This window comes from Gavialis gangeticus, unplaced genomic scaffold (assembly GCF_001723915.1).
Source record: "Gavialis gangeticus isolate Ggan-Ray unplaced genomic scaffold, GavGan_comp1, whole genome shotgun sequence".
In the NCBI taxonomy this organism is placed as follows: domain Eukaryota; kingdom Metazoa; phylum Chordata; order Crocodylia; family Gavialidae; genus Gavialis; species Gavialis gangeticus.
Genome location: NW_017729034.1, coordinates 3,715,870 through 3,741,450, shown reverse-complemented (window position 1 = coordinate 3,741,450; position 25,581 = coordinate 3,715,870). Strand labels below are relative to the sequence as shown.

Sequence of the window (25,581 nt, the reverse complement as noted above, 5' to 3'; positions counted from 1 at the left end):
TGACACACACTGCTCTCTCTCTCTCTCTCTCTCTCTCTCTCTCTCTCTCACACCCCCCCCTCCACCCCACCCCCAGGAGGCACACTCCACGCCCCAGGCTGCTGAGAGCAACACAGCCCCGCCCCCACCGCTACGCCGGAGCATGCGCACTGGACCTGCGCCGGCCGGGCTCGGACTCCATTTCCCAGGAGGCGCCGCGGTCCTGCAGCGGTTGCCTAGCAACCAGGTAAACGAAGAGATGGAGGAGGAGGTGGCCTCAGGTACAGAGCGCAGGGGCGGGTGTGGGGGGACCCCCGCGGGGGAGAGGGTCGTACCGTTCTGCACCCCCTCAGGGGGGCTCGCCTCGCTTCACACTGCGCCCCCTCTACAGAGACCCGGCCTCGAACGGTGCCCTACAGGGGATCCCCCGCTCCTCCTGTTCCCATGGGGTGCCCCGTGCAGGGGATCCCGCCCCTGCTGCCCCAGGGGCTTTCTGAGCTCATTGCACTTTCTAAACTCGGCTCCCATGCCATTTTTTTTTAATGAGAAACAAGGGTTTTGGGTAATATCTGTAATAGATCTCCTTTCTATCCTGGAGCTTCCATAGGCGTGTCTAGCTATAAACTGAGCCGCAAGTTGGTATTGCACACAGAGGTGCACTGAAACCACCTGCTGGTAGAGAAATAACCCCCCTGTAGTTATCACAGGTAAATACTACCTTGCCATGAAGGATTATGCTTATAAAAAGAAATCAAAAGACATGGCCGTACCCCAGCGGTTCCCAATCTGTGGTATGGATACCACCAGTGGTACACAGACAGCCTGTCAGTGGTATGTGTTAACAGATTTTTTATAATTACTTTATGTGACAAAAATTTGCTGGTGGTAGTTAAGGTTGTGTCGTTTTAAATTGTCGGTAGGTAATCTGTTAGAGTTTGGGAACTGCTGCCATAAGCAGAATACAGGAGCAGAAAACTTCCTAAATAACAAGGGTCAACCCAGTTTGATGGCCCTGCATATGCAGCCCGGTCATCCCAAAAGGAGTTCTCTCCCTCTTTACCCCCTCTCCCCAGTATCTTTTCTTAAAGCCTTCTCCTGAGCCACTGTGCAAAGGCAGAAGGAAATTGAACTATGGTTAATATTTCATTCACTAGGAACCAGACAATAGTGAACTGACCCCCACCCCGTCCCTGCTGTACATATATATATAAACACAAATGTGCTGCAACTTTTCCTTAGAACAACTGCAAAAAAACAACTCCTTGCCTTAAAGGAGGCATGCCTGAAAAACAAGCCCTTCTCTTATCAAAGTTCATTCAGTCCCTGTCTTAACTGATAGCTGTATTTGCAGCTTGTTCGGTCAGGGGTTCTATCTGATTTCCTAAAAGGGCACAGGTTGCAGGTACTCTTATTCAGAAAAAAGAGCTGCATCATGCAGCTACTGCAGGGCTTGTGAGGTTGGGCTCCATCTAAATGTCTTGTCATGCACTGATTGCAGGAAGAATTGTAGGGCCCCACAGGAGACTTTCCGTCTGACCTATGGCTGCCTTTCAGCTCCTCTTGACTTAGCTGAAACAAGCTGTGCCTACTGTTTCTCATGACCACGTTCAAAACTGCTCCTTTTATTACTTGCTGCAGCTGCAGTTTTACATTTCACTGCTATATATTAAGATCCTTTATAAATTGTTCTTTTTATTGCAAGTTAATGAGTAACTGCTGTGTTGGTGTGACCTGTTCTGTGTTTCCCCTTCACAAAAGGCCTGACTAACCTTTATTCACACCAACAGATTTTAACAGAGCTGAGGATTTGGCTTATATGACAAAAGGGCATCTGGATGATGTGGAGAATAGACAGTTTTAGCAGCTAATGTCAGAATTGTGCATACATTCTATTTTTATTTAACATGTAAATATCTTATACATATGTAACACATAAGCAAGGTGCAAAGGCAGCCTGCTAATGCGGTCTTTCTGACACAGGGGTGATTCTAGCTCTTGGACTGCAACACATGCATAGAAGGTTCACAAGAGAAAGGAATAGGACAGCAGAAGATGGGAAAGGGCTCATACTAATGCAGGCAAAGGAGGGAAAGGGTAAAAAGAAGAATAACACCGGTTGTTGGAGAAGTTTTACAGTTTGAAACAGTTTTACTTCTTTATTATCTATAATGTGTAATCATACAGGTACAGTAATATAACTTACTTAGAAAAGGATGCACAACCCAGAAGAATCTGAGAACCACTGTTCATAGTGACCAATTATTCTCTCCCTCTACTGCAAAGGGAGAGGTTTGTACAAGGATGCTGTGCCTGAATCCTATTTGGCTTCTCCATCTTCTTCACAGTTCGTGTGACCAGACTCTGGAATAGACTTCCAGCAAGGATGGTGCAGGCACCTACCCTGAGATCTTCAAAAGGAGACTGGACACACAAATTGCTGAGGTTATTTGACCCTAGCAGTCTTTCCAGCCCAGAGCAGAGGGGTTGGACCGATGATCTCACAAGGTCCCTTCCAGCCCTAAACTTCTGTGAATCTGTGAATCTTTTGTATCTCAGTCTCTGATTAAATTTCTTGTTCATTTAAAGCCCAACCTCTAGGGAAGGGAAAGTGTTTTCCATCTCTGCTGCTGTCTCTAGAGCAGGGATGGGCAAACTATAGCCTGCGAGCTGGATTCAGCCCACCAAGGGATTCTATCTGGCCCTCAGCAGGTTTCTTGGATCTGCTTGGTCCAGGCATGGGAGGCAGCCTGGGCCATGGTATGTGTGGCCAGTCCTGCCACCCCTGGGCATGTGGTGGTGTGGGGGCAGTGCGGTAGCTGGATTCAGCTTCCTGGCAGCCCCAGCAGTGGTGGCTCACTTTGCCTGGCTGCCGCTGCCAGTCCACCATGCATGCAGAGCTGATGGTGCTAGACAGAATGGGCAGGCAAGTGGTATCTTCATGGAGACTGATCTGAGTCCCCAATGGGCTGGGTGCTTTTGGCAGGGTGGATGGGATGGGGCCATGGGTGAGTGGGGAGCGGTATCTGGGAGTGGGATAGGTGGGCAGGGCTGGGCCTGGGATTGTGAGGCAGTGACAGTGTGGGGCTGGGGGCTGGAGCAGAGCCATGATCTGCTCCCCACACATCCCTGTGATGAGCGCTGGTTCTATGGGCAGGGATATGTAGGGAGCGGATCACAGCTCTGGCCCGGGTCCTGGACCCTGGGCCCGTGCTGTTACTGCCTCATGATCCCAGCCCCAGCCTCAGTCGCCTCTCCCACTCCCAGATGTCTCACCCTGCTTGCCCATGGCCCCATCCCATCTGCCTGGCTGCAAATGGTCACCACCTCTCGATTCCAGTCCTGCCTGCCTGTCCCACTCCTGGACTGCTCCCCATCTGCCTGCAGCCCCGTCCCACGTGCTCAGCTGAGTGTGCGCTGCCCATGGGTGTCTGGGCCAGTCTCTGTGGAGACCTCGCTTGCCCGCTCCATCCAGAGCTCTCTGTTGTGGGCATGGGACAGATGGGCCTGGGGCTGAATAGGATCAAATGACCCTTCCCCCCCATCATGGCCGGTCAGCACCCTCCTTTGCTATACCATGCCGGGCCACAGGTGAGGCCCCACCCTGCCACACTGTATCGCATTAGCAACCCCTGACCCCACTGCACTGGGCTGGGTCAGCAACCCCCCCGGCCCACAACAGATCACCAAAACTCCTTCAGTGGCCCTCCAGTCCAAATAATTGGCCACCCCTGCTCTAGAGCCTCTTGACTGCTGTGAGAAGGAAGGGATGCAACACTTCTTCACCCCAAGTTCTGTGGTTGTGGGGAGGGCGGAGCGAGGATTTCTCCTCTTCTACACTTGTGCCTTAGGGTGACTAACTTCCCTCATAAACAGCCCCAGAATCCACATATGCTGCTGCTTTAGTTTTCCATAGCAGCAACAGGTTTATAAATGCAGTGCAGTACTATGAGTAATCTAATTATAATCTCTCTGGGATTTTCAATAGCAGCCAAGAAAATGACCAGTCAGATTCATTTCATCTTGCTGCTGTTTGGCAAAGCTGTAAACAACACTGCCCAGACCCACAGGTGGAAGATTTCCTTTGTCATCAACATTACTAGAAGATTAATTCTTTTTGAGGACAGTTTAAATTCTTCAGAGTTTCCATTGCTTGCACCTGCTTCTGCCCCTTAGGAGCGCTGTGAGCTAGTATTGTAGCGGCCCTATAATAAAAGATGCAGACTAAAAGGAACATGTAGTGATTTGCCTCAATGGCTTGCTCTTGTTCATAAAGAAAAGGAAGACCCTGCAAGAGAGAGCCCTGAGGTTGTGGTACCTGGAGAGGAGTTAAACCAACAGGAACTTGCAAATGGAGGAAAGTCAGGCACTTCCAAAGATGCTGAAGCAGAGTTGGTCTCAGAGAAGGTGCCTGAACCCTCAACAGAAGGTGAGTGAAAGCTAACACTATATAGTAATATAATATTTTGGTCATTAGGTAAGGTCTCCTTTCCAAAGGAAAAACTCTGAACATTATAAACATGAATGTGTAATTTAACACTATGCATCAAATAAGGGAATGGATATAGGGTGCTCTATGACTCTTCAGATCCATTTCTACAAACTTTGTTACAAAAGCACATGATTTACTTCATGGCCCCTGTACCTATCCAGAGATTGTGTAAGTTTTGATTTTAGTCAAAACCTTCTGAAGCCACCAGGTTCTCTAAAACTGTTTGTCGGCTAAGTATGGGTGTGAAGTCAGAAATCAAATCAGACAAGCTTGGCATAGCTTTGAGCTGCTCTACTTCATATTCAGCTCATCACTGATTATTACTATAAACACATAATTCTATAAACATTGAGTTCTGCCTCCCTTTTTCTGAGCCTCTCAAGGTGCTGAATAGAAGTTGGTATTATTATTTCTATTTGCATTCCTGGGAGCTGAGGCATTGAAAGGTGAAGTGTTTTACCCGAGGTCACACAGGCAGGCAGTGGCAGGGGCAGGGATAGACAACATCTCCCCCGCACAGATTTTCCGACTCTCACTCTTTGGCCCTAACTGCCAGATATGCTTAGTTTCAAAAAATAATAGAAGGCTCCATTATTGTGATTGTTTAATTACTGACTCTTACACATTTAAAATATCAGCTTTAAAATATCAGCTCAGTATTGTGTCTATCTAGCTTTTTACATTTAATTAACTTTTTCAGTAAAGAAAAGGGAAAAACACAGGAGGGTAACATAAATAAATAAGATGTTGCCTCAGTAAATTTGTTTTCACATTATTAAATAATCACGTTTGGATGTACATGCAACCTCAGGGCAGGCATTGGGCTTGTGACCAAAGGGAGTACAACATTTCTGAACCTTCTCAGTACATTTTACATTTATGAGTTAGTATTTAAATGCCGCCTTTTGACTACATAGTAATGCTGTCTTCTACTCCTCAGACCAAAATCTTGTATTTAGCTGCACTAATTTGGACTTTTAAAACCCTTATCTCCCTAAATATCAAATAGGTAAATAGTATTATTATCGTAATGCATAAATGTTTACTGAGACCAACAGAGATGAAGTACCTGGTACAAATTTACCACAAGACAGTGGAAGGTTTGGAGCTAGAGTTCAGGTCTCTGGACTCCCCATTCTTAACAAGTCTAGAAATATCTGTGTAACTCACTTTAGCTCTTTAAGTGGAGATCCTTTTCCAGTATTATGAGCCTCAAACATTCAGCAATCATTAGACAGGGTCAGTGAGATTTGGTTAAGGATCTTGAGATTAAAAGGTAACTGCAGTTTCCACTTTTTTGTCTTTTGGCTCTTCTGCAAACATGGTTTCAGATCTTTCTATGCATTTGTGGCAACTAGAAGCTTTTTTTACTATTTTAAATGGAAGCAGTGATTCACGATCCCAGGAAGTGAAGCTGTAAGAAAAAAATACCCAGTAGTGAAAGACTTGCAGTAAAATCATGAGATTTGGCAGCATATGCTATGAGACTTATAACTCTCCTATTAGACCACCTAAAAAGATTAATGAGATTTTTTTTTATTATGGGGAATGTAACCATGCACACATGTAATCTGTGTAAATATAGAAATAAATTACTGACAGTATTGATCTGTCTGTAACGTGTGCTCTTGTTTTTTAAAGGAGAGAGGGAAAACCCAGAGAAACAGAGATCTGATGAGAAAACACTTGAGAATTTAAACCAGGAGAATCAGGCAGGATGGGAAAAGTCTTACATATCTAGACTAAGTACAGACAGTCAAAAAGCCTGAGGCTGAATCAATTCAGTCTTTGCAGGTTAGTCTAAACTGTGTAGGTTGAACTGATAAGCAAGTGAACAGACATTCACTTCTGATTCTGGAAATGCAGCCACATGCCTGCAGTGGCACATGCCAGAAACTGCAGGGCACTAGAGCGTGCCTTCCTGCTCAGCTGGAGCAGACAGTTTCAGCCAAGGCTAGCCCACCCACCCCACAAGGGGGAGGGAGGTTTGCAGGAAAGGTGCAAAGCATCTTGGGATGCTGGGGGACTGTGATTTAACTTGAATCTGGAGAGAATGCTGGAGAGCAGGACTCTGAGATGGCCTGAACTTTCAGCAAAAGGTAGGATGAATTTCCCAAGTTTACAGGGAGAATATATTCCAGTTATTACATCATTTCCCCATTCTCTCAGTATCCCAGTGACATAGTGGTTGGCAGTACATTAAGCATTTAGTTAGGAACTTGCATAGTTCTTAAGACTTTTGTCTTTTTAGACAAAAGTAGTGGTGACCAGGATGCAAATCATCAACTCCTTACCAGTAAATGTGAATCACCAGCTGTCTCTTTCTCCTCCCTCAGAACTTTCCACCCAGTTCCTCCTTGACCCTGCTCAGTAATGGCACATCCTACAGGAGCTGTGCACTTATCTCCGTGGCCAGAAGTTATCTCTCTTGACCACTTCTCTGACATCCCATGCTTGTTAGACCTGCTTCTCCAGTCGGAGCTGCAATAAAGGCCTTTTTTTTTTTCTTTTTTTTTTTTGAAAGGCTGTTCTCAAAGCCCTCGGTTACTTAACCCTTTTTAATCATTGCTTAAATTGTTACTCTCGTAGACATGTCTTGTGTCTAGGTACTTTGGGTCCAGCTGCTATTTCTGTGCATCAGTATATGATGTTAGCATGAAGATGTGGCCTGTCAGTAAGCCTGGTGTGGCTCTTTGAGGGTATTTTCTGAAGCTTTGTCACATTATTTCTTGATGTTGCACTTCATTCTTTCTGTTGATGCAATTTTTTTTCTCAGAATGTTCTTTTCTCCTAAAAATAAAACAGTTCTAATCAATTAAATGAACTCTGAATAACAGGAAGTACATTGCAAGACAGGAGGAATTGTAATGCTTCAGAACTGTATGTGCTTTATTTTCTAATCATGGCAAGTACAAGCAAAATAGGTAAATACAGTCTGTTGGAAACCATTCTTAAGAAGTGAAAATTATTGTAATTTTTCTTTGTAGAGGAAAGCAAAAGTAGTCCTCCAAAAGAACTACCAATTGAAGGAGGGATACCACCAGCAGAAGGAGAGGAAGAAGGTATAGAAAAGTCTGTGGAAAATAGTGAATCTGATAGTAGCAGTATTATGCGTGAGTATTGTCTAACACATGATTTAGATTTAAACATCTTGCTACTTCCTGCATTTTTTGCCTACTGCTGTAAGACATAACGTCATCTAAAGCTATTGCATCTAAAGTGCATTAATTATCTTTCTCTGCTTTTTTCCCCCTGCTGGTGTGCTTTTTGCATTTCACAGCACTAACCATGCAGCACGTTCCACTTTTTTCTTTCTACAGTCTCTCTTCACTCTGATTTTTGTAAATCCACAAAAATTGGGAAAGGAAATTTATTTTGAGGAACGAAACTTGGAACTATTTTTACTTCATTTTTGTAACTGACTGGAATTCACATTGATATTATTCTTTTAGTACATAAAGTTTCAGTAAAAAACTGTCCAGAGTGATCTGTCATTAGTAAGACTTTGTTAGTCTTCAGGGGACTTCAGGGGACCTTGCCATATGCAAGTAAGCGAAGAACTGAATGCTTGTACTGATTATTTAGTATAATGACATATGTGCAATATCTACTGAGGCTATTTAGGTAAATGTGATGTCTTTTATAAGACCAACTGAATAGTTGGAAAATTTGTTCTTTGCAAGCTTTTGGGTTCAGGTGTCCTTCCTGAGGTACCGGGAGAGTCTGGTGGTCTGTATCTACTCTCTATGGTTTGAATAGAACCATAAGCCAATATGCAAAATGCAGGTCTGTGAAATGCAAATGCTTGGCATGGAGGATTAGAGCAAATAGGAATTAATAGGTGAGGCAGGTTGGTGGGAGCAGGGAGGAGGAGGGGGAAAATAAAAGAAGGGAGTATCCACAGGTGACAGAATGCAGCTGGGAAAGTATAGAGTGGTTACCTGGGGTTATCGGATGGCAGGAAGGTTATACTGTGCCATAAATCCAAAGTCTATATTTATTCCATGATTTTTTGTATCTAGTAGATTTATGAAGTGAACTTCATTGGCTTGTCTATGAAAGGTGCTTTGTAAATTCCAGACCAATAGGGCTACAACCAATACCCCCAATATCTACTGAAGCCTTTAACTTGGCTTAGTTTTTAAATCTAACTGGGTGCATCTACACATGCAGTTAATCAAAGCAATACGCTCTAGAGCAGTTTGAGCCATGTCAAACTATGTCCGGCCTCAACATCTACATGTAAGCTAGGGACAGCAGGAATTTGAGCCAGGGCAGAGCAGTTTATACCAGGGCCACTCAGCCCTGGGCTCTGGGTGGCAGCAGAGGGGCTGTCTAGGGCACAAGACTGCTGAAAGTATGGAGCCATGTGGCTAGGTGGCAGGCAAGAGTCTGGCCCGTGGCTGCCTGGGCTGACCAGGCACAATTTATGCCCGTGGTCAGTGTCTATGGGTGTGTTTAATCTCAGTAAATTACCCCACCATAAGATAGCACTGTCCCCTAACTGCGACATTAATTAGTTTACTGTCGCCTAATACCCTTGCACAAATAAACGGTGATGCTTTACTCCACAGCTAATTAATCTAGTCTGCAGTTAAGCGCTTACGTAGACATGGCCACTGTGACCTAAACATCAAGTTGAGTTTAACTAAAATTGTTTCAGTACAATTAAGATGGCAAAATTTAAGTTCAATAAAGATGAATTATCTTACAGATATAGAAATTTTATCCTGTGCATATAGGGCCTTGAAGTTTCAAAATGTTCTTATTATGCAGGAACATTTGTTGTAAACTTAGTGGAGGAATTAGTTTCTTGCAAAGTTAGCTGATGCATTTTTGGATGTGGAGTGCCTATTAGTTTTCTGAGGAAAGGAAAGAACAAGGATTCCACTTTTGCAGTTAAATATAAACATCAGTATCATATGTAAAACTTTTCCATGCATTCCCATTTTTGAACTATAGAGGAAGATGTGGAGGAGCCTGAAGATACTGAAAAACATCCAGAACGAAAACATAAACCTGAGAAGCTGGAAAAGAAAATCTCTGAAACCTTCTTCTATAACTCTGAAGATTTGTGTTCACGACCATTTGTGACTTCAGACTCTGGGATACCCAGTAACCTTCTTGTTCTCATGTATCCTTCCTCTCCAGCCTTGTGTGGACCAAGAACGAGGGTTTTCATATATGAAGTAGTCGGGCCTTTTCTTACACTAGTACAATATAATCAGACGTCAAAGGTCCATCCAGGCTTGACAGTTTACTGAGCTAGTGAGGTTAACGCAGGGTAGTTTCTGTAGCCAGTGGCATGCATAAGGGAATGACGTGACCTGTATAATATCCAGCCACCTTTGATTCCCACGGTCAGCTGAGGAGTGGCATTCAGGATGAGTCTCAAGCTCATACCTCTGAAGCAGTAGTGAGAGACCTTGACTTCTCTGTTACCACATACCCTATTTCCAAGACATCTCCCATTAAAAATGTGTGGTCATACACATTGATATAGAACTGGTGAGCTTGAGGTCTGAATTGTGCCAGTCATGTTTAAATTCACTTTGAAACATAAGTCTAGAGTGTTGATCTTGAAGGCACTTAATACTAGGCAGAGAGTTTACCAGCATGAGTAGTTATTATAATGGATTATTATGTGTCCCACCCTAATATGGCTGTGCAGGGAAATATGGAGAGTAGGAAACAACCTTGCCTCCCCACATCGCAGACCTGCAAAGAGTTACACTTCTTTGTAATTCTTTGCAGAGGCAGAGGCAGTGGGTGAGTGTAAAACATTGCGTTGGTTCTGTGTCTTGCCTACAGTTCACTTCCTAATAATTTGATAAACTTCTTATATTCCCTTTGGAAAAAGAGCATTGGGGCATTAGGATACCAATTACTTGGGAAGCCATAGAGGATCTGGATAGGCCACCGAAAGCAGATTGTGTAATGGAATTAGAAGGATGGAAAACCAACCTTTTGAAGGTTTCACTTAGGTTTTCCTCATTTATAAAATCTTGATTTTCCTTAACTCTATACTGAACACAGTCTTAAAATAAATCTTGACCATCCAAATCAGCATTCCCATCTATGTTTGTTCTGATACTTTTATTGTTATTGCCTGGAAGAAATAAAAGTAGAAATCTGGGATGAATTATTTTCTTTAATAAGCTGTTGTCAGACACTCTTTTGGTTATGACTGCACCAGACGGGCAAACTTGCAGGTGTTGGATAGTCAGATACTGCTCTACATAGCTGGCAATCAGCTTGTACTCCTAGACATGAAAGCTAAATATCAGAGTTACCTCCGGAGCAGCAGTGGTGGAGGGATTGGTGTGATCACGGTATGGCTTTTTATTTCCTACAGAAGAGATTCTTTTCTAGAGGTTACTCATAATAGTGAAAACAGGTTAGGTGTCTTAAGGCAGGGCTTTCCAACTTTGGTGTGGCCAGGGGCTGCATGCAACACTAGCGTGCAACCCCCATGCTGCAGATAGCATGGGCTGTACCCTAGGGGAGTGGGCTCCTGGGATCTACCCCTATGTGCACACAGTGCTGGTGGCACACAGCCCCACAATATCTGCCCCACACTATATGGGCAGTGCCAGAGGTGTGTGGCTCTGTGACAGGACCAGCTCCAAGGGTGGCTGTAATTCCCTCTAGTGGCGAAATTACCTGTCTCTCAGGTCTTCAGGGTAACTTCCTCACTGTCTGACTTGATACATCTTGTAGAAATGATATTTTACGTTGGGAGGATGTTTCCCAAAGTCCTTGAGTGTGTGCCCCCTGGGCCCATGTGGCCTAGCTGATTGGGCCCTGTTGACCTATCTCCATGCCCTCAGCATTAATTTGCCTTAGGGGCATTAATCATGGCCTCCAGCCATTCCCATAGTCATGCCCATGTCTAGCATGTACCACTCCATTATTTTTCATGGGACTTGCCAGCCCTGTCTGCACTCTCTGCCTGTTGGGCACTAATCATTTTGGCTGAGCCTTGGCCTTCTTCTGATCTTGGTTCCTTTTCTCTTGCTGAGACCCTTAGCCCTGGTCCACTGTTTGGGGCTGTGGCTCCCTGGCCTCATTGCATCCCTGCCCTATACAGGACTTAACACAGAGTACCCCCTTGGCACTCTGCTGCATGGCCTCCAAATTTCCCCCGCAGCCACAACCTGGTCTTCCAATTATAAGCCAAGACACCAGCAAACTGCTTCTGTTGACTTGACATAAGTCAGATCAATGCTCGGGATCTCAGTATTGCACTGTTAGGTAGCAAGGTGCGACACAAAATTATACACATGCACACAAACTACACATACAACGCTATGGGTCCACACACACATGCACATACACACAAACATGCACTTCAGTGGTGACTGTGTGTTAACACTAGGAGGTACCTGGGGCCACTTGGTGCCTGGGGTTATTTGGGGTCACTTGGTGCCCTGGGGTTTCTTGGGGGCGAAGGAAAATCCAGGAGACAGAGAAGGTGAAGAAGTGGAGCCAGGGGATCAAGCCCAGGCAGCAGAGAGAGAGCCGAGCTGGTCTAAGAAGCTGGGAGGAGCAGCAGAGAGGTGACATGAGGGGCGGTGGAGGAAAAAGCCAAGAGTTGGGAGGTAAAAGTTGGAGGAGGAGGAGGCTGGGAGGTAAGGAGCTGGGAGACACAGAAGCTGGAGGCTGCAGGGGCCAAAGAGAGAAGCCAGGTGGCAGTGAGGGTTAAAAGATCAGAGAGTCAGGATGTCTAGAAGTGGGGGAGCTGGGAGGCAGAGGGCAAAACCAGGCCTGAAGCTGGGAGGCAGGTTAGGGTTGCAGAGAGCTGGGAGGCAGAGGGCAGAACCGGGGGAAGCTGGGAGATGGTGGGGGTTAAAAGATCCGAGAGCTGGGGAGAGACAGGAGGAAGGTCAGAGGGCAGACAGCAGAGATTGGAGCAGGGCTAGGAGATCAGTAAGACAAAACTCAACTCGGGGTTCCAGAATAACAGTTTTATTAAACAGGCAACATGCTATACAGCCCATGAAGTTATTGGTTCCCACACACACACACACACACAAACTCTCTCATACACCCCCACAATGATAGCAAGAGAGGAAAGGCTTAATGGAGGGATTGAGGTCAAGGTGTGCAGGGACAGAGCTCAGGTCCCTTGTTTGGGGGAAGAAAGTGGGTGATAGCTACCTATGCCAAGCTGAGAGTTGATCCTCAATAGCCAGTTGGGGTCTTCTCCAGCAAGGTGTTGTCCAGAGGGGGTCGCCGGCAGGGCCTCTGGGTGGATAGGTGGCGTGGTGTAGTGTTGGTCCAGATGAAGAGGGCATCTCAAGGAGGTCACACTCTACCACCCCTTTTATAGGGGTGGGCTACCTGTGACTCCAATGGGCAGGACATGCCCAGGCAAGGGCCAGTCCTGTTCAGATGAGGTCATGCAGTTCCAAGTGTCCTCATTGTCTGGTGGGATACAATGATGGGGTTGCTGGTTTCTATTCTGTTCTTTGTTTCCATGTTACTGGTTTCTTGGAGGGTCTTTAGCTTTCAAATATTGAGTTTTGTCTCTGGTCTTGGGAGTAGGTCTGTGGTTTCAGGGAGAGTCAATGCAAAGCGGTGATCCATTTGCTAAGTTGATGGTCCAGTCATTAAGTTGATGGTCCAGTCATTTGGCAGGAGCTATTTTTAGGCCTGCTGCCATTATGTCTCAAGCACCCTCATTCACTCTCATTCATCCAGGAACCAATTTACATAGGAGAGGTAGATAGGAGTCACAGCTGCAACACAATTACAATAGAGTATGCCTGGGCAGGGGACACAAAGATGGAAACTTAACATTACAAGATGGAGGCTTGACGTTATTTTGGTTAACTTACAGGAACAGGCCTTAATCATACAATATCAATATAAAACAATAAAAATCAATACAAACATACTAGGAATACAATATAAACCAGTAACAATCAATACAAAAATAACAGAACACTATTTACAATATAAAAAGGGGCTTGTCACAATAATGGAATACAGAAACTTAGCTTATCTATGGCAACTTATAACTACTTATAAGGGATAGAGAGGGCAGAGAGAAAGTCAGAAATGGTTGGGGAAGGGGAGGGAATGTATTTTTAAGTAAAAAAAAGTAAAACTGGGGGGTTTGCTACACTTCTAGCTAAAATCAGATATCACTCTGGGTCACTGACCCCCAGCTCTTCATCCTTCCGTCATAGCTGTCTCCTTCCAGCCCTTATGGGCCTGCAGGTGCATCTACTGCAGCCTCTCTCCCTTGGAGCACCTCTCCCTGAAGAGGGCAGAGCCAGACTGCCTGCTCCCATTCAGGAGCTGAGTTTCTACCCCTCTGGGCACCATTCTTCTGGTCCCATGGCTTCTCCACCATACACAAGTGTTTCCCCTTAGCCCAAATAAGCCTCCTGCTCCTGCTGTCCTGCTGTTACCTGGCAGCTCAGTCTTTTCCTCTGAAAGTGACAAGGGCAGAGGCTCCTGTTACAAACCCCGCACCCCTTGTCAGGTGTTTCCCAGCCAGTGCACCAAATGTGCTAGAACCAGCCTCAAGGGTGGCCATAATGACCCCTGTTGGCCGATCTACCTATCTCCCTTTACCTGCAGGTGGGACAGTGAGGAAGTTACCCTGAAGAGCTGAGGATGATAGGTTGCCTGGTTGCTAGAGTGTGGTACAGCAACTCTCAGGGTAGGCTGCATGTGCAGTGCATGACCTCCCACCCTCCAGTGTGGGGGCTTCACAGGCAGTGAACAATCCCTTACCCCTGTGCTGCACGGGCAGTGCTAGTGACATGTCCTCCTGGGCCCTCCTCTACTGTGCAGTATGCTACTCCCACATGGTCTGCATGCAGCCCAGGGACTGCCAGTTGGACTGCCCTGTCTATCACTTTGTCTATTCTGACTCCATGATGAGTCCAAGACCACTCTCAAGGAATGTGCCCTGCTCGTTCAGAGCAGGATAGCTGGTGTAGAGTGTCCCTGAGACTGCATCCTGCTCCCATTCTCAGATTCTCTGGCCTGGATGCACCACTTGGCACATACTCAAGGTTGCTCTAAATTAGCTATACTACATAACTTCTTGGGTTTTGGCCTGCACTGAACAGGAGCGAGCAGGTGGGGTTTGCTTCTCTCTGGCTTATCACACAGGCATGGCTTGAGTTCCTCGATGGGAGATTTCCATAACTTCTGCTCTACTATGGCATGCACAAAATAGTAAATAGCAGTATTGATTAAAGGGTTGGCATGAAAGTGTAGTCATCTTAAATATCTCAGTCAACCAATGTACACTACCTGACTTGGGCAGAAAGGTAGCAGATTCATGTCTAGGCTTCAGGGCACATTACCAATATACTCACAAGATCTGATGAGCCATCTGGAATTCACTTTTTGTGGTTTTAATGTTTTAATTATTAAAGTGCCCTAGATAAAACCAACTCTTTTTGTTCAATATTTCCTCTCTGCTAATTACACTTTATACTAGTTTAATGTTTCATCTATCCTACAATTTGGAACTTCAAATACATAGGTAAATGAGAAATGCAGCCCACAAAAGCTTGTGATATACATACATAATACATACGTGTGTGTGTGTGTGTGTGTGTGTGTGTGTGTATTATCTTTTGGAGTCCCACAGCTAGTTAAATGGCCCTGTGTGCTATATTGGGCATATAGGGCCTGGTGGAAGACGGGCAGAGCACAATCCTTTTGCACTGAGGCAGGCAGAGGTGGTATGGTCTGATCCAGGTGGAAATGGTGTGGGACTGATCAGGGTGCATGGGGACCAATCCAGGATGCACAGGATCAGGGCAGGCTGTGCAGGGCCTGATCTTGGTGAGATGGTGTTGGGCCCAGTCCTGATGCCTGGGTCCTGATCTGACCTGTGGACCAGCCCTGCGCTATTCATCCACACCATGAAGCCAAAAGGTTGAGCACCACTGTTCTGTAAGGTGCAAATTTACCCTGCCTCTAGCTGAATCAGTTATTTTGGTTTTAGTACCCTTTAATCCATGATTAGTAGGCCTACGCGAATAGGGAAGTATTCGATTCGGATTCAGATTTGGCTGATTTAGAGGACAGTGATTTGATTCAATGATCTGAATCACTGTCCCCATTCAATTCGGCCAAATCAGAATTGGAGACAGCCAGCAAGAGGCAGGCACAGCTGGGTAGCTGCAGGTTCTCCTGAGACTCCTCCAGCTGTGCCTGTATCTCCCCAGCTGGGGGAGCTGCAGAAGAAGCTCCCATGGCTGCCCTGCATTCCCTGCCTGGCCCAGCCTCCCGGAACTTAAAAATAAATAAAAAGCCCTGCACTCACTGGCTGCAGCAGTGGCAATTAGGGCATCTGAGGGCTCATTAAAGAGTCCCTCTGCACAGCACGTGGCAGCAGGGAGTGCCTCCCCAGCTTGGCACCCACATGGCAGCTGTCACATCATGCAGGTGCAGTGGGAGGGTGCCACACGCTGTCTGGGAGCTGAGGTGTATCTACCTGTCAGCTGGAGCCTGGCACCGCTCAGTCCCAGCAACCCCAGCAACCCCAGCTCCCAGACAGTGTGTGGTGCCCTGCCAAGCCACACTGCACCGCACCATAGGGCAGCTGCCATGCAGGTGCCAGGCAGGGATGGGGGGTGATCCCCGCTACCCCCCACTGCCCCGTGGCGTTGGAGGGGGGAGAGCTCTGCCACAAGCACCCAGAGCCCCCAATCCGCAGCTGCCTCGGCTGTGCCTGTCTCTCCCTGGCCAATCTGAATCTCTGAATCTCTCTGAATTGGTTTGGAGGCTTCAGATTTGATTTGGACCTTTTAATGGGTCTCCTGGTTAGATCCTGATTTGGAGATTCAGCTGCCGAATAGGGCCAAATCTCCTCCGAATCGAATTGGCAACCAAAACTTTGCACAGCCCTGATGACTAGTCCCACTGTTTATTGATAGTATTCCACATGAGTAAAGCTTTCAGAATCTGGCCCTGTGCTTCTCTGTTACATTGTAAATAATTCTTAGAGAATCACATCTGCTCTTTACATCTTATCCATATTTCCTTTCTTCAAAAGCAGAAAAAGACACTATAGTTTCAACAGTTGTTCAGGAGGAGATGGGCAAGTGAGCCAGGTGCAAATGAGATGTAAAAAAAGGCTTATGCATGGTTGCACAATTTATGTCATGATTCTGCGATATGTGTGAAATATAACTCAATATTGAGTTGAATACTGCCCAAGAGATCAGGAAAATATCTAAGAGGGTCTTTGCTTTTTCTAGGTACACCCTAGTAAGCAGTATTTTGCAGTAGGAGAAAAAGGAAGGAAACCAAACATCATCATCTATGAATATCCTTCATTAAGGCCCTATAGAATATTGCGAGGTATGTTAACTAGGACTGCTTCTCCAATATTATGTGGTCAGGGCAGTGTGTATAGACTCCAGCAAGTGGAGTAATGTCACATTTTTAGGTTTAAAAATATTTTTAGGTACTTGAAATGAGGGTAAAGACAGTTGTCCATGATTGTCTTTGCATTTTGGGGTATCTGAACATTTTCAAACAGCAGCAATAGCCAATTGGTGACTATTAGCTGCTGAAACAGTAGTAATAATGACCGCAGGAGTGGAGATCTCATTGAGCTGCCTGTCCTACCATTCTCTTTTTCTTTCTTTTTGGGGCGTCTGTCCTTCCAGGTGGGACAGAGGAAGCCTACACATTTGCTGATTTCAACCATTCTGGCAGCTTACTAGCCAGTGTTGGTAGCAGCCCTGACTACATGTTGACAGTTTGGGACTGGAAACAGGAAAAGATTGTGTTGAGGTCCAAAGCTTTTTCACAGGATGTTTATAAGGTCACATTCTCACTTGAAAACGAAGAGCAACTAACTACTTCTGGAACAGGACACATCAAGTAGGTTTGCTTAATGTGCTGAATATGAAGTGTCAAGAAAGTCATGAATCCTACAAGATGACTGATTAGTAATGATAGCAATAATTGCTAACAGGTGAAGACCAATGGAGAATGCTGTTCCATTTAGGAATAATAATGGCAATGATTAAAAGCTGTTAAGACCATACAGACAGTCAGGTTGCTCATATAGCTTACTTTTTGGTGCCTTTGCTTTTTCCAAATGAGGTGATTTTTACTGTTGACCATCCAAAGTGCATTTGGAGTGGTTCTTGGCCAGCCTGTCAAATAAAAATGGAGTAAAAACTTTAACCTTTTTTGAGGCAGGGAACAAGACCCTATCCGTGTTCTGTGTCTGAACACTGCTCAACACAATAAGGCCCAATAGCCTGACTGGGATGCTACTGCAGTACAAATGACTTATAAAATGATAGCAGTGATTATTTTGAAGTCCTTTTGAATTTATAGAAGAATCAGATTTATATCCCTAGATCTCATTTTGCTTCTAAGTTGGATCTAAAGCAAGAAAAGAGCGTATTTTCCATATCCAGATCAAATATGTCCAAAACCTTTGAAGGGTTTATTGATTGATTTCATATAAGATTTCCTCCACTTTGACTTAAAGCATTTTGGGAACACTTTGAAAAAGAGCCATCAGATCTATCCTTGAGCATTAGCACAATTCAGTGTCGAACCCTGAACCCCAACCATAGTTAAAATAAATGTGGACTAACTATGACCTAACTATAACTATTTCTAATTGCAATAAGAGAGATCAGTTTATTTATAATTCTTTCATCCTAAGATTTTTCTGTATCTGGTGAACATTTCTGAATGTGTAAAAGTAGCTATGGACCTATAGGACCAACCTGTATGCTCATGTAGATTTATGCAACCCTACCACAGTCCTTGGAGTTATGCAGAAAGTGTTTAACTGTGTATATATTAAGGGTATAAACATGTGAGCATCTTACATTGAAGCTCAACTAGAGAATAGTAGGCTTTTCCAGGTAAATATGGAAAATACAGCAAGACTGGATATATAAATTGGTTTATGATCTATTTTAAGTACTAATTTGGTTACCCCATCCTTCCCCGGCCAACGCATTTCACATAGGTTATTTCTGGGAGTTGGAGGGGAACAGTTTTGGGGAGCTAAGTAGTTCTATAAGAATGAATGTGGATATAATAAAGTTTTCTCTCATTTAAAAAAAGCAAATGCAAAACCTCATATTTAAAAATAAATAAGTTAACAAACTCTGCACCTATTGGACATATCCCCATACGGTTCCCTTCTAGATTGAGAGATACTAAAGATTATGTTTTAAAAAAACCCCTGTAACCCAGAAGGCTCTGTTTCCTATGCTCAGGTTCTGGAAGATGGCCCACACCTTCACTGGCCTCAAGCTACAGGGGGCATTGGGCAGATTTGGTAAGACAGCAGTGACTGACATCGTAGGGTATGTGGAACTGCCTGATGGGAAGGTGAGTCAGTAAGAGGTGAACCTGTTTACTACTTCTCCCTTGCAGGGACTGCTCCAGAGTCCACTGAAACCAATGGGAGTCTTACCACTGACTCCAAAGTGATGTGTGCTCTGACAGTTTAATCCAGTCTTACATTCAGCCCCCATAAGCCAGTGTAGATCTTAAATTAAAATAAGATGGTTTATTTTGTAACCATTTAAAAATATCAATTATTATCATGATTCCTGGACAAAAGAGACTTGTTATCTAAGGCTGCTGTGCTGAATGCTGTAAACATTAGAACAAAAAAAAATACTAAGACTGTTAGACAAAAAGAAACCCCAAACCCTTAACCATCCCAATGGTCCTATAAGAGTTAAATCCCCTCACCATTTATACATTCCCTAACAAATGCTTATGTCTCAACAGGTGTAGCAGCTCCTGTTTTTCTGAAAAGAACCTCTGGTATTAGTCTGCCAGGAATGCATGTACATGGATAGCTTATAAGATTTCTGTATTTCTCTTCCCTTGCATTGAAGGTGATCTCTGGGTCAGAGTGGGGCAACTTACTCCTTTGGGAAGGGGGCCTCATCAAAGTAGAGCTCTGTCGAACTGGACATAGACCTTGTCACAGTGGCCCCGTTAATCAGCTGGTTCTGGATGAGGGTGAACTGGTCACAGCTGGAGGAGATGGATATGTCAGGGTGAGCCTTTTTGTAGTAGTCTGGATACAAATTGGTGTATAGGGGCTTGCAAATGTTCATAGAAGACAATAATCTTTAGCCTATCTTAGCTAGTTTATGGAGGGAGACTGAGGATCATTCAATATGAATTTCTAGCATAATCTGGATAAAAACTGGAGTCTTTCTACAGTGTTGGCATTTGGATCAGACAGTACTAAAAGACTTCTAACCTATGCTGTAATGTGTCAGTATAAATTTCAGTGATGATTCTAACAAGTTTCTTTCTTGACCAGTCTCTAATATAATTTTTCTTATTCATAACTTGTCATTTTCAAGCCGTATTAATGTGTTAGCTAAGATTTTAAAGGACAGTGGTGTTTGAATGCAATTTTCTGATCATTTTGACATTCATTTAAATCAGTTAGATTTGTGTAACTAACCAGCACCTACGCAATTTTTTATCTCAGAGGCATTTATTTCAATCAATTAATAAATCACTGTCTATTTTAAAATAATGGAACACTCTCAATTTAAAATACAATCCATTAGAAATGAGCTAAAAATCATTTCAGGTTCTATGCCTGCCTTTCCTTCCACCTGCTAGTATTTGGGAGTTTTCCACATTTTTCTTTTCTTTTAGGAAAGTATTCTTCTTTATTGTTGGTAGACCCCCAAAAATGGGAAGCTAAATGAGTATTAAGTGAAAGAATGAGTATATACAAAGCTCAGTTTAATACTGAAACAACAAGGAATAAAACAATGTTCTTTCTCATATAAACTTTCTGTTGTAGAACATCTAAGTGTCGTTTATATCAGTGCATTTCAGACAAGACTTTTTTCCCCCTTAAAAAAGCTTTGATATTATCCCATTTCGTAAATTTTAGCTGGGTGAATAGGTGGTGGACTAACAACTCTTGAAACTGAAATCTGCTTGTTACATCTGGAGCAGGCAATGGCAGTGCAACCTTTTCCAATCTTTCTTTTGCATTTCTTCCATCAGTACGCTATCTGGAGGAAGCAGATACTTTGTTTCCCATCATTTTCAGGTGATGAATAGTGCCAGTTCATAGATTCATAGATGTCAGGGTTGGAAGGCACCTCAGTAGGTCATCGAGTCCGACCCCCTGCCCTGGGCAGGGAAGAGCGCTGGCATCAGACGACCCCAGCCAGGTGCTTGTTCAATCTCTTCTTGAAGATCCCCAGGGTAGGGGAGAGCACCACCTCCCTTGGAAGCCCATTCCTGATTCTGGCAACCCTTGCTGCAAAGAAGTTCTTTCTAATGTCCAACCTAAATCTGCTGTCCGTCAATTTGCAGCCATTGTTCCTAGTTACTCCAGGGGGTGCCCTAGTAAATAGAGCATCTCCTATTCCCTGCTGCCTTCCCCTGATGAATTTATAGGCAGCCACAAGATCACTTCTCAGCCTTCTCTTGCGAAGGCTGAAGAGATCTAGGGCCCTCAGCTTCTCCTCATAGGGCTTTGCCTGCAGGCCTTTGACCATACGCGTAGCCCTCCTCTGAACCCTCTCAAGATTCTCCGCATCCCTCTTGAAGTGCTCCCTCAAAACAGTACTTCAACTGCGGCCTGACCAGTGCTGCATAGAGAGGAAACATCACCTCCCTGGACCTGTTTGTCATCTATAGTAGACCCCCACTACCAAGTCCCCCTGACCCCCTTGTATCCTAACTCACAGTACCTCGGTTTGTCCCTCCTCTGATTCCATCTTGATTATAGAGGATATATATTGTCTTTTTAACATAGAGCGCAACCCCTACACCCCTTTTTTCCCCACTCTATCCCGTCTGTACAACCTGTAACCCTCAATGCCTACTGCACAGTCATGAGTAGGGTCCCACCAGGTTTCAGTTAGTCCAGCCAGGTCAAAGTTGTTGCTTGCAAGCAGAAGTGCAAGTTCTTCATCCTTGTTCCCTATGCTCATAGCATTAGTGTAGAGACATTTAAGCCCCGTGACAGGTGCCCTTGGTATCCCCATCTCCTGATGTCTATCGGGCCCCTTAGTGCTTACCTTAGTGCTTATCTGGGCTGATCATGGCTCATTGATCCTAGGTTTTCATTATCCTCTGCTTCGCCGTCCCCCAATGAACCTAGTTTAAAGCCCTTTGGAGGAGATCAGCCAACCTGTAGGAGAACAGAATCTTACCTGTAGAAGAGAGATGAAGACCATCTCATCCCAGGATGCCTCTTTCATGGAAGTGTGGATCATGGTTGTAGAAGCCAAAACCCACATGATGGCACCAGCTCTGGAGCTGCAGTTGTGATTGGCAGGTTGGCAATTTGGGTGCTATGATAATTATGCTTTTGAAAGTCGAATGAGGTCATTTTACATAGGCTACCAATGTTTGCTGCTTCTCATCATGGATCCAGATTGCATTCAAACTAGCCATGTGGAGGGAAATGGTTCTATATTATATGTACGGAGCTGCCACTGGTTTATTATTTGCTATATGTCCATTGTATCTGTTAATGTGAGTTATGTTGACATCTGGACTGATGAAAGCTCTGCTAGTATTTTTCCTTTCAATTTCTTGAAGGTATGGGACTTTGAAACGATAGACACAGCCGATTCTGTAGATGACACCGGACTACTAGAGATGGAGCATATGAATGAACTTCTAGTTGGCAAGAATGTCAACCTGAGCTTCATGATGAAAATCCATGACCATGGACAACCTGTTTGGTATGCCCAGGTAACACATCATTTGCATTTGTATCAGCTCAACAGAGCAATATATAACAAGAAAGGTGATGATGCAGTATGAGAGGAAATCTACTGTGAAGTAATCTGTTGTTTTTCTGTAGAATTACTATTGTTTCCTCCTACAGTAGTAAAACACTGGTACAGGTGCAGGCTCCTACCCTGGGAGTTTTTAAGAGGAGGTTAGATGAACACCTTGCTGGGGTCATTTGACCCAGTACTCTTTCCTGCCATGGCAGGGGGTCGGACTAGATGATCTACTCAGGTCCCTTCCGACCCTAGAAACTATGAAACTATGAAACTATTTTCTGACTTTGAGAACCAAAAGGAGAAAGTGGAAGTAGGATAATCAAGCTTTATTATCCTGAGCACCTCATCTGATTGACACAATTGGATTCTCTGAAGCCCAAATTCTCTTTCACACAGACCATTTGAAAGTTTTACTGACATTTGTAAAGAATGTTTGTAAGGAACTGGTTGAATACTCGGTTTGAAAAGACATACAAGTATTAAATGTTTCTGTTTCTTTAGGATTCCAATGGAGCAATCTGGAAGCTCGATCTGACTTTTTCAAATGTCGTAAGTTTTATTTTCCTCTTCTGCCCCCTGATTTATATACTTCCCTCCTAATAGCATTTTATAATTACAATAGACGGCTCCGCAGTCCTACCTTGAACAGTTGAGGATTTAGAATTGTGACCAGATCTTGTTATAACTTATTTTAACTGCTTCATCAATTACAGTTATTGACCAGGATTTTAAATATTGATGGAGAGGGTCATTTGACCAGAAAAATTAAAATAAAGATACTTAAGGGTTGCCCCAAAGCAGTTGAAAGCTACGGGAAAACTCTTGTTGATTTCAGTAGTCTTTGAATAATGAAAACTGAAGAATTAAACTGCAAAGCTATTATGGCAAAAAGTGATGTATAAAGTATATTATGAAGATAGGAGTATATAGAGAAACCTATCTCTCTCTTTGGACTGGGAAAAGACTTTTAGTGGCCTACCTGGTTGTTGGTTTAAAGTTATTTTCTCAACTTCTGGAAGAGTAGTTTTCGATTATGAAATTTCTTCCCCCAACATAGTGCTTCTTACTCTAATATGATTCCATTTTATTTTTATGTAGATACTGCCAACATTTTAAGTACAGGTGCTTAATATGTCTGTAGAAATTTGCTCATGACACCATTGTGAAACTGTATTCATAGGCATCTATTATATGCACAGACCCCACGTATTATATGTGCACAATATGTGTCTGTAGAGACAGTAGAGTTCCTCTGAGGTATCCATGTTTGAATGCAAGGCTTATAATGCCTCACACAGCAAGACCTCTTTCCTTGTTTTATTCTGTAGACTCATGATCCAGAGTGCCTATTTACTTTTCATTCTGGGAAAATAGAAGCAATGGATGTGTCTCCTGTCACATACCTCATGGCCACAACTGCTCTTGACCGTAAGTACAGCTTTTTTCTCTCTTTCCCTCATTGCAACTATTACGTTTTAAGGGCAGGGCTGTAGCTCTGACCCATACTTGAGAATGACACTGTTTGAACTGGTGTGGATTTGAGGTGGACGTGTCCCTTTACTTTGTAAAATTTAGTCATTTATTCCTGGGACAGTATCCTGAAAGATAGGACAGATCATTAATGAAATAAAGTGCCAGGTGTATCAGATTTTGATAACTGGGCTTTGATAAAAGAAATTCTCAAAGGGAAGCTTTACAAGCTTTTTTCGTTAGGAGACAATGATTGAAAAGATTTCATATTCAAGGCTCTGTGGGACAATAATGATTATACCAGCTTTTGTAATGCCCTATTAATACCTATGCCTTTCCTAGCAGTTGCCTGTTATCAGCAAAGAGCATGTACCCAGCTTTGGACACTTATGCGTCTTTTATAAAACTTAAAATATATATATTTTAAATGTGTCTGTACAAGCCTTCATACTTAGCATTAGCACTGGTTAGTGTGAGAGAAGAAATATTGGCCAGGACATTAGCATCACTTGTGCTTTATGGCCTTTGACATGTCCTTATCAGCTACTAAGAATGTATTTCTCTGCCCAAATACTAAATTTCTACCAGCTGAGTCTAATTGGCACGTCATCAATGCTATTTGGCATAGAAGTTTTTGCATGTGAATAGATGTCTCTATTAACTCATTAATTCCAGCTAGAATGAAGCTGGCTATTAAATAGATTAAAATGGGGAAGAATCCAGATAAGCATTTTTCTTAAAGCCATATTCAAGTCTGTTCACATCATATTTTCCTAGACTGACAGCATAGGACTTTACCTTAGAACATGTCCGGGTACAGACAGATGAAACAGTTATGCCAGTATGAAATGATCTGGTATAAACCATTACAATGAGGGTTCATCTACATGTGCGATAAATGTGAAGCAATCAACTCTGAAACAGTAAACTACTGCTGGGCTCAGCATCTACATATTCCCTGGGACATTAGTAATTTGACCTGGGGCAGAGCAGCCCCACCCTGCCAGTGAGTGTTGGGGGTAGGGGGTGGTCAGCCTTGAGCTCTGGGTAATGCCATTGGGTAACAGAGGGGCTGGCTTGAGCATGAGGGTGCTGAAAATGCAAAGTCTAGGTGACAAGCAGGAGTCTGGCCCCTGGCTGGCTGGGCTGACCAATTTATGCCTGTAGTCAGTGCAAAGGTAGATTAAAGTTTACTGGGGCCCTGGGCAAATGCAAAATTGGAGGCCCTCTCCCCCGCAGGAGCTGGACCCCAGGGGAAGAGGGGCACCTTTCCCTCCTGGTGCTGCTGTTGCTGCCAAGGGCAGGGTGGGCCTCTATGTCCCATGGGGGAGGCTGGGTGGACTCAGCTGGGTGGGGTGTGGGGGGGCACATGCCCACCTCTCCCCACTGCTTCCCACCCCCACTCCCCTCACCACGGCCGGAACAGAGGCCAGTGGGGTGAGGGTGGATGTGGGCTGCCTGCCATGGGCTAGGGACTCTCCAGTCTGCTGTTGTTGCCCATGGGGGCGCTCTCACTCCCTGTCATAGACATAGACCCACACATACGGATACACACCGTACGCTCATTCACTCCCTGCCATGCACATGGACACACATGCTCTACTCTCACTCACTCTTTGCACATGGGCACAGACACAAACACACTTTCCCTGCCATGAACACACACACACTTTCCCCTTATGGGACCTCCCTGCATCCCCCTCTCCCTCTCCAGTTGATCCCACTGAGGACACTTCTCCTCCCTGCTGTGCCGTGTCCCCAGCCCTGAGGCTTCCTGGGGAAGCGGCGCATGGGGGGTAGCAGGGAGCAAAGCCCTGGGCACAGGGGCACAGGGCATGGCAGTGGGATGTGGGGTCTGCATTGCAGTGCTGCCTTCTTCAGCTCCTT

General features: G+C 44.5%; 1 protein-coding gene across 1 annotated transcript in view; it reads left to right on the top strand.

Moving 5' to 3' along the window:
* The first annotated feature begins 190 nt into the window (after positions 1 to 190).
* Positions 191 to 25,581, top strand: part of CFAP44 (cilia and flagella associated protein 44) — a 74,295-nt gene continuing 48,904 nt past the window's right edge. Inside the window, exons 1-12 of the mRNA XM_019526843.1 lie at positions 191 to 260; positions 4,253 to 4,405; positions 7,456 to 7,581; positions 9,431 to 9,602; positions 10,638 to 10,800; positions 16,705 to 16,807; positions 17,119 to 17,335; positions 18,703 to 18,817; positions 19,336 to 19,500; positions 22,031 to 22,186; positions 22,726 to 22,773; positions 23,553 to 23,652. Of these exons, the coding sequence (XP_019382388.1) occupies positions 239 to 260; positions 4,253 to 4,405; positions 7,456 to 7,581; positions 9,431 to 9,602; positions 10,638 to 10,800; positions 16,705 to 16,807; positions 17,119 to 17,335; positions 18,703 to 18,817; positions 19,336 to 19,500; positions 22,031 to 22,186; positions 22,726 to 22,773; positions 23,553 to 23,652 (1,540 nt within the window). The 5' untranslated portion in view covers positions 191 to 238. The remainder of the gene's footprint in view (positions 261 to 4,252; positions 4,406 to 7,455; positions 7,582 to 9,430; positions 9,603 to 10,637; positions 10,801 to 16,704; positions 16,808 to 17,118; positions 17,336 to 18,702; positions 18,818 to 19,335; positions 19,501 to 22,030; positions 22,187 to 22,725; positions 22,774 to 23,552; positions 23,653 to 25,581) is intronic.